We start from the raw sequence: 9,253 nt of genomic DNA on the forward strand, positions 1-9,253 counted from the left end.
TTTCTTTCATGAATGTCCTGATTTTCAGTGTACAGATCTTTTACCTGCATGGTTAAATTTATTCCTAAGTATTTTATTATTTTTGATGCTATTATAACTGGGATTGTTTCCTTTATTTCTTTTCACATGTTTGTTGCTAGTATAAAGCAATGTAACTAATTTTTGTATGTTTGATTTCATATCCTGCAACTTTGCGGAATTCATTTATTAGCTCTAACAGATTTTGATGGAGTGTTTAGCATTTTCTATACGTAAGATCATGTCATCTACAAACAAATAGTTTTACTTTTTTCTTTCAAATTTGGATGCCTATTATTTCTTTTTCTTGCCTAATTGCTCTGGCTAAGACTTTCGGCTTTATATCGAATAGCAGCGGTGAGAGTGGGCATCCTTGTCTTTTTCGATCTTAGAGAAAAAGTTTTTCGTCTTTTCACTGTCAAGTGGGCTTGTCATATACAATCTTTATCATATTGAGGTATATTCCTTTTATACCTAATTCATTGAGAATTTTTATCAGGAAAGGAAGTTGAATTTTGTGAAATGCTTTTTCTGCAACTATTGGAATGATTATAATGGTTTTTTGCTCCATTCTATTAGTGCAGTGTATCATGTTGAGTGATTTGTGGATATTAACCCTTCCTTGCCTCCCAGGGAGCAATGGTTTCTTTTGAATATGGTCTAGGACTAGATTATCTAGACTACTAGATACAGTCTGGGCTTAGAGTTAGAGTCTAGTCCTCTCGTATGTAAAGTAATCTCTCTGAGAAACACACATCCAGGTACAGTAATTTTCATTATAGTCCTAAGTCTTAATAATCACCAATAACATTTTACCTTAACCTGGTCTTAGAATGAGACTTGATCAAAACCCTAAAGCAGCCTGATTTCTTTTTTAACCACCAGTTGATTCATACCCTCTGAGTTTGGGCTCCTGAGCTTTAAATGCAGCCTGGCATTAAAAGCCCTTGCATCTTTCCAAGATAGCACTTCTCAGCTTCCAGTGTATTCATACATTTACCTTCTTTGACTGTTTAGCTACTTAATGGAATTGCTACAGTTTACCTTTTGCACTGCCTCATTAGCCAAGAAGCTCTCCCATTACCCCAAATTCCCCTTGTACATTCTACTCTATTGGTAGAAATAATGAGATTATAGTCCTGAAAACTCCACACCCAAAGCATAAAACTGGTTTCCTTTTCACTACTAGAGAAGAGCAATTTCCTCCTCTTTTTAATAAAGTTTCTCTCTTTTTTTATTTTGTATTTTTTGCTCGGTAATTCATACTCATGAAAGAAATGCGGAAGCTGTCAAAAGACTAAAAAAAGAAATAAAAATCATCCATAATCCCACCAAGGAAGAAAAACCACTGTTAATATTTGGGCCACTTCCTTACACTCTTTTAAAGAATAAAGCAGTCTTTGCCAACAGGAATCCAGCTGCCAGGTATTAGGTGTGTTTGAAAGTTTAAATACACTAGAAGTTAAGGTTGCCTCTAGCAACATTCAGTTCATACAACTTATTTCTTGTACATCAAATCTCTTCCAGAAGTAAGACTTTCAAACAGTTTTAACCAGAGAAATGAGCTTTTAAAATGTCTTGTCGGGGCGCCTGGGTGGCGCAGTCATTAAGCGGCTGCCTTCGGCTCAGGGCGTGATCCCAGAGTCCTGGGATTGAGCCCCACATCAGGCTCCTCCACTAGGAGGCTGCTTCTTCCTCTCCCACTCCCCCTGCTTGTGTTCCCTCTCTCGCTGGCTGTCTCTCTGTCAAATAAATAAATAAAATCTTTAAAAAAATAAACAAAATAAAAAAATAAAATGTCGTGTGTGTTAATCACCTTTGTATGTGCTTCATGCACTTCTGGCTAATATATTCTATATGCCTTCTCCATCTCCAACCCCAGTGGAACAGCCCTGATCTCCTGATACCCCGTCAACTGTTGATTTAAATAAGTATTGTTGAAAATTGTGTCAAATGCACTGTGAAGAAAACTATTCAAATATACTATGCCTATTTTATAATGGTCTCTTTTTTAAATGAAATTGACTCTTTTGTCTTTTTCTTTCCAAATTCACAAGTATATGTAATAACTAAAGTACACGTCATGGTCTCAGTTCTACAAGGCAGGTGGGGCTACAGAAGCAGTACACCTGCAACAATTTAAAAAGGGGTCACCAAGTTGATACAAACTGAAAACAGGCTTTCAGGTAAAGGGGTGACTCGTGTGGGCACAACTGTTAAGATCTGTACTGATCTGTGAAGGCTAAGAGAAGAACCAGCAAGAAAAATACCAGCAGAGATCAGAGGCTGGAATCAGCCTTCAGCGAACATTTACTATGCACCAGTGCCACATGCTGGGCATTGGGGTGGGGGGTGTGATGAGAGATATGATAAAAGCAGCACTGAGTGGGGCCTCGTAAGTGCCCTGGACAAACAGGAGAAGCTTCCCTGAGGAGATGCCCCTGAACTGAGCACTGAAGGAAAGAGAAGAGGAAGGGAATTCCAAGCATGGAAGGGCAAAGGAAGGACACATGCAGCAACATGACCGCTTTCAGAACAGGGTATGGGGGAGAGATGGGGGTGAGGAGGCCGCTGAAAGAGGCAAGAGCTGAACCCTAAGTCCTGGGTCCTGGGATGATGAATATGTACTTCTTAACTTTACCACCATTAAACCAAATGCTAGAACATCTGTGCCATGGATAGAGATTTTTGGAATTGCAATGAGATGTGAGACCTCACCCCTCCCTTGCAAGAACCCACAGGCCAGTTGAGGAGGCAAGAAGCAGTCCTCCTAATTTTACTTTCTCAGAGTTCAGGCTCTCCATGACAATCTTACTTGGCCCAATGGCAAAGATGACTCTCCAAGGAAAGACAAAGGAGTTTGAATAGTCAGGACATGCTGCCCTCCACAGTTTCTTCCTAGGAGCAAGATGGCTATGGGCATCTGTCCACCTCCAGCTTTCCCTGAGCACCCCTCTCTCTCCCACAAGTACCTCTCAAGAGAATGAAGCAGGAGGGGAAGCCCCACCTCATTCAAGCAGGAGTCGGTTACTCAGAGCCTACCTAGAGCCTTGCCTGGGAGAGGAGGGTTGAGAGCCTGAGGATGGTAACCTTGAGCTGGATCAACCGATGGACCCAGGAACTCCAGAGCCACGGCCACAGCCACTGTTTTCTGCTGTCTTCTCTCCTTCAGCATGATTCCCTCCAGACACCATGCTTACCCCAGAACCTCCATGTATCCCCCTGCCTTGGGCATCCGATCCCGACCTCCTGTTTCCTAACCTTGTACCAGACAGCCTCCACTCGATGCCTGGCATACATTAACAGATCGACAAATATTTTTGAGATAACAAATGGAAGTCAGCTTTCACTTCCTATTTACCACCTCTGCTTCATGCCTTTATCTAATCTCTGTGTCTTTGACCCAGGTTATTAATATGGCCCCGGGAGTCGATTACAAATGCACAGCTGCCTTGCTGAATGGTGGGGTGTTATTGTCCGCGACTCCCTGATCTACACTGATTATAACCATCCAGTTACAGCGGCTTATCAGTCAGGACACATGCCCCTTTCCATGGCCAGAGCAACATTAACGTATGCAATTCATTCATTCGTTCATCAAACATTTATCGAGGCCATGCTGTAAGCCAGGCACTGAGCTGGGAGCTGAGAACACAGAAATGAAAAAAAAAAAAAAAAAACCCACACACAACAAAGACAGAAACGTGTAGAAAAGCGTCTAATACCAACATTAATGCTGTGAGATGGCCTGGAGGATGCAGGCGGGATATGCTTTGAGAACCATGGTCAGAGCATAGCTATTGATGGGAAAACAGATTCATAATCATATGAAGAAGAAATTTAAAATATACCTGAAGCACTGAAGACTTATTTTTCCTCTGCAGTCAGCTTGCATAGATGGCAGTTAATGATGGTGCTGACATCTACAAAACACCTACTGTGTGTCAGGACTGTGGTGTGTACATCCCTGAGCACAGGAACACTTTAAGATGGGTGAATGGGGTGGGGCGGGGAAAGAGAGCTACTCTTGGCTCCTGGTTTTGCATGTGGCTGGTTTCAAGGCAAGATAAGCTACACTGAGAAAAGTTCAAAAGATAATTAAACCAGTTAAAAAGCAAAAACAGCACTGGGACTGAAGCTGAGTTTCAGAGCCAATTTCCAAGAAGTCATTTCATCATCATAGAACATCAAACGTGAATTCCATTTTCAGCTATGCAAATTCCAAAAGAATAATACCTCACATTTGCATAATGCTTGATGCTTTTCAAAGTGCTTTCCCAGTTATTAATCTAGGGGAGGCTTTATTACCACCAGAAACATAAATTGAAATTCTGTTCAAACTCGAGTTCTCCATTAATTTTTCCACTTTCCCCTCAAAAACCAGAGCCACCTAAATCCAGGTGCTTTGGGTCGAGTGGGTGACTGTAGTCGGTTTAACCGCCCGGGTGAATATGTATAAATGGAGATTTTGTGGGCCCTTCCATCTACAGACACAGGCCTTAGGCAGAGCCCAACCTCAGAAAGCCTCCTGTGGCATTAACCAGATAACAGGGAGCTACTCTCAGTTCAAATTTGAGATCCTTTCAGGGTCTTGTGCACTCTATCCACCAGAATCTATTCCCTTCTATCAAATATCAGACAGACTAGGAAATTAGTTCCACCACTTTGTCCTTAAACCTGCAGAAATCCCTGCCAGTGGCCTCCTGCTAAGTGGCCCACAATGCCAGAAAGCAACTATGTCCTTCTTGTTTTTAATGTCATATGAACCAAGAGGCTGAATCCGCAGTACATCCACCACGGGGAGCGGAGCTCAGAAAAGCGAGGTGAGAAGATACGACACGTATGAGGAAATACTTCTCCCCAAACCTTTCCAATTTGTTTCTTTTTCCATCTTTCAAACTTAATTATGTGTAGCGTTCTCAGTCACTGAATCACCAGCCTTTCCTGACACCTCGATCTCATGCATTTTAGCAAAAGATTAACCTGGCTGTTTGCTTTTAATTCTGAAGCTGTGTTAATACTCAACTCCCTCTAGATTAGAAGAGAAGAAAAACACACTCCCACATCCCCCCACCCTGGCTCCAGCGAGGCTCCAGGGCTGCTCTTGCTGCCAATGTCACGGTCGTGGGAACTTGCTGGCTGACTTACCATTTCAGGAGGGCCAGGAGGACCACTGAGAGGGCCACTGTCACCATGGGGCCATTCACTTCCAGTTTGAGAAACCCCAAGACTTCCATTGTTCCTCAGAGTCCCTAGAAGGGCGGTCCTCCAGAGGAAAGAGGGAGGCTGATCCTTCTGCTGTTACAGGGACCACGATCCGCAGATGGAAGAAGGATCAGGCAACCAAGACCACATCATGTCAAGTGGGTCCCCAAAATGTGCTCTCTGTCAGACTGTCTCCTTATAAAGAGGAAGGAAGAGGAGGGAAAAAACACAGGGTTTCAGCGTAAGGCAATGAATCAGCAACTTTATTTTCTTGAGGACTGCACTGTCAATAAACATTTATGTTAACTTCCCAGGGAATTAGCAGCAGGACTGGTCCCATGTTTGCTGAGCCACTAAATGGTTGCAACCACAGATTTCTACTCCGACCAGTAGTCTATGAAGAAAGACTACCCTTCAAAAAAAATTAATTTGTAATTCAATGAAAATATGGGGTCCGGAGACTCTGAATGTCCCAGAAAAAATTGGGGTCAGATATCAGACTGATGGAAAATGCTGGTGGCACTGAGGACATCCATCCCACAAAGTTCATTGTTTTCTGGGGTCCAAGGGGACCTTGGTGACTGAATGATGGAACAGACCAAAGATCTTGCCTCACGTCAGCACTCTCATCATGAGTTGGAGGATTTCTCCCATGTCTAAAAGCATGTCCATAGGCTCGTGCATGGGTGCTTTGTTCTAGCTCTGAGCTTATCTGACTGAAGTAGACTGAATCATTTTTTGCTTATTAGTCAGTGTATTACACTTTTAGTAATCGGGAGGGTGTATCAGAGAGTGAGTCATTCACTCACCATGATATTCATCCATTCATTCAATATACATGGGGGACTGGGCTCTGTGCTGAGTGGACAGTGTTTGAAAAATAGAACTTGTACCAGACTCTGGGAAAATGTCTCTGGGGAGAGACAGACCATAAACAGGTAGACAGATAAATAAATAATTGCAAGTTGAGAGCAGTGCTGTGAAGGTCATGAACACAGGGCAAGGACTAAGAACAACTGGGGAGACCCACTAAGGGAGTGCTGCGGGGTAATCTGTCTGGAAAGGAAAAGCTTGAAGCTGAGATTCTCTGTTGAAGAGGGGTCCATTCTGTAAAGAGCCATGGGCAAAGCCTTCTGGGCAAAAAGAGTGACACAGACAAAGGCTCTAAGGTGGGAAAGAATTCCTGTGGTGGGAACTGGAAAGAGGCAAGTCCTGCTGGAGTAGAGTGACCAGCTCGGGCAGGCATCTCTTCCCTAAGAGATGGAGACAGTCATCAGATGCTAGACAGCACAAAGCCACAGTGAGAAGTGTGGGCTTCATTTTATGTGCCACTTAGGGTTTTAACGTGCTCGTGTTTATGTTTGGTAAAAGCATTCTGGCTGCACTGGAGAATTTTGTTGGAAAGGAGCAAAAGGAAGAGCAGGGAGGCCACTCAGAAGACTATTCATTCATCCCGAGATGAGCCTGCTCGGACGGAGCGGGGATGGAAGTAGAAGGAAGTTGATGAATTTGGAAGATATTTAGGAGTAAACCACAGAATTTCTCAGTGGATGGGATGTGACAGGGACGGGGAAGGAGGAAACAAGTCTGGCTCCTGGGCTCCTGACTTGAGCTGTGGGTGGATGTATACAGATGGCATTTACTGAGATGGGGCAGATGAGGTATTGGTGGGAAAAATCAAGGGTTCAGTTTGGGTCCTGTTTAGTCTGAGATGCCTGGGAGACATCTGAGTGGAGCTGTCGAGTCAGAGAGGAATCTTGGCTGAAAACATAAATAATAATAATTAATAACAACAATGCCATTTATGGAGTACTAACTATGGGCCAGTTACTATTCTAAGAGCGTTGGTATGTGTTAACTCATTCAATCCTCATAAACAGCACTATGAGGCAAAACTTTATATTAACACCCTTTTATAAAAGAAACTCAGACTTGGGATTTATGACTCCAAAGTCCGTTTTCCTAATCAAAAGATTGTATTCAAATATGGAAGACATTTTATACATCAACATACAAATAGTATTTAAATCCAGAAGAACAGATGAGCCACAGTCACAAATAGAACAGCGAACCACAAAGGGACCCAGTACCTTCCCAACACTTCCCTTTTCTCTGACCATCTGCCCTGTGTCCCTGTTTTTCATTCCTACTTAGGTGCCCCCTACAGTTGCACCCCAAGTGCCCCATGCTCCAGCCCAGCCCTTTTGGATGTCCTCTTCCCTCTCCATATTCTAGATCTCCTCCCATTCGAACAGAACTGTGCTGAGATGGTAAGGGATCTGTGTATTCCCCCCTCACAAAACAGAGCTAGGCTTCATCAAGGGTTATCCGGAATACAGGCGCCGCGGTACGGGGCGTGGGGGCAGAGCCAGCGGGCGTGGAGGAAGCAAGTCATCATGGCCGTGGATTCAGGAGTCGGAAGGCCCTCAGATATTACTAGGGCCGGTATGTGTATCAGAGAGATGCTCATGAAAAAAAAATTTTTTTTAAGATTCCGAGGTGAACTAAATATGAGAAAATGCTGGCGTAAGCATCGATAAGTAAGCTTATTTCCTGAAACACCTCTCAGAGACTTAAACTTGCGAAGGTGCACTGTGAAGCCCCGAGAGTGGCATGCAGAGAGCAGCGTCGTATGCGACCACAGAATTCTTGTTAAAGGGCATTTATGAACACGTCCCGGATGTAGTGTTCTTAGGAACGTGCTTTGAGAAATGTTGACCGAACCCAACTCTGATTCACAGAGGAGGGAATGAAAACCCAGAAAGGGAAAGGGACTGGTACAGTCCCATAGCTGCCTAGTGATAGAACCTGGGTCTCCCATCTCCGTCTTCAGGCTCTTCATCTACAATACACGCCTCACATCACCGCAAGTGCCTGACAGGTCCCACCCTGTTCACAGAGCACCTTGGGATGTTAGTGGCCAGGTCAGAGGGGTCTGACTGCCCAGAGGGGTTGCCAGCTGCCCACGTGACTGAGTTCACTCATTCATTCCTCTAATATTTTTGGAGCCCTTTCTATGAGATTTGTGATTTGGAGGAGCTGTGAATGCTGTGGAGAGATCATCACACCCTTTCCACCCGAGCCTCTAAGCAAAGATAACACTCAGTGAATTGTAGATAGTAAATTAACCGAGGTGGAGTGGAAGGGTCAGATAGGAAAGATTTTCAGGATTTTTATCAGAGAGTAACATGATTAGGAATGTATCACAATTTCGAAATCTATGATGCAATGCAGGGACATTTTGGGGTTTTTCCGCAGTGAAAGACAGACTGTCGCCATGACGCTTACCATAATTAAACCTTAGGCTTTTACTCTCTGAATTTTTTTTTTTTTGAGTTTTTAAAACAATTGGGACTTGGAGCCTGGAACTTTATTTAATTTTATTTTTATTATGTTATATTTGAATATTTTCTTTTCAATGGTATATCTACTTAAAAAGTCAACTTTCCAGAACTCTGTTTAAAAATTCTATAATTCCAACTTCCAGAGGCGAACTCTCTTAACAAATTAGTGTCTATCCTCTCACATCCTTTTCTATGCAAATACAAACATAGGTATATTCTTAGTTTTTATAAAAACAGGATCATCATATCCATGCCTTTCTGCTACTGGTCTTTTTCAGTGACTGTAGCATGCATATCCTTCTACGTCACACCTTGAGACGTAAGTCATTGGCTCCCTAGGATCCCTCGGTACAGATGTGTTGTGACCCATTTAGCCTGTCCTTCACCAAATGCCATTTGAATTGTTCCCAAGCGTTCCCAACTACAAATGAGGCTGCAGTAAACATCCTTGTATATATCACCATGGCCTTGGGGAGGGACATCCCAAGCAACAGTCTTAGAAGTGGGAGTAGGGCACCCAAAGATATGCATTCCAAAGAAGCTGGTGGGTGCTTTCCTCCCTCGAGCTGTGTGTCGAGGTGCCCACTTACTGCACCTGGTGGGACACCCCACAGAGCTTGGCTACTTCTGTCTCAATGCACCCCAAGTCCATCCCTTTTTTCTCCTACATCCAGGCAGACACCTCC

The 9,253-nt window shown here is 43.5% G+C and overlaps 1 protein-coding gene across 1 annotated transcript in view; it reads right to left on the reverse strand.

Annotated features, from left to right (window-relative positions):
- The window catches only part of TBXAS1 (thromboxane A synthase 1), a 151,229-nt gene extending 145,796 nt beyond the window's left edge, over window positions 1-5,433 (reverse strand). The window contains exon 1 of the mRNA XM_040643944.1: window positions 5,167-5,433. Coding sequence (XP_040499878.1) covers window positions 5,167-5,255 — 89 coding nt within the window. The 5' untranslated portion in view covers window positions 5,256-5,433. The remainder of the gene's footprint in view (window positions 1-5,166) is intronic.
- Between the last annotated feature and the right edge of the window lie 3,820 nt (window positions 5,434-9,253).

Source organism: Ursus maritimus, unplaced genomic scaffold, assembly GCF_017311325.1.
Source record: "Ursus maritimus isolate PB19 unplaced genomic scaffold, ASM1731132v1 scaffold_3, whole genome shotgun sequence".
Lineage (NCBI taxonomy): Eukaryota > Metazoa > Chordata > Mammalia > Carnivora > Ursidae > Ursus > Ursus maritimus.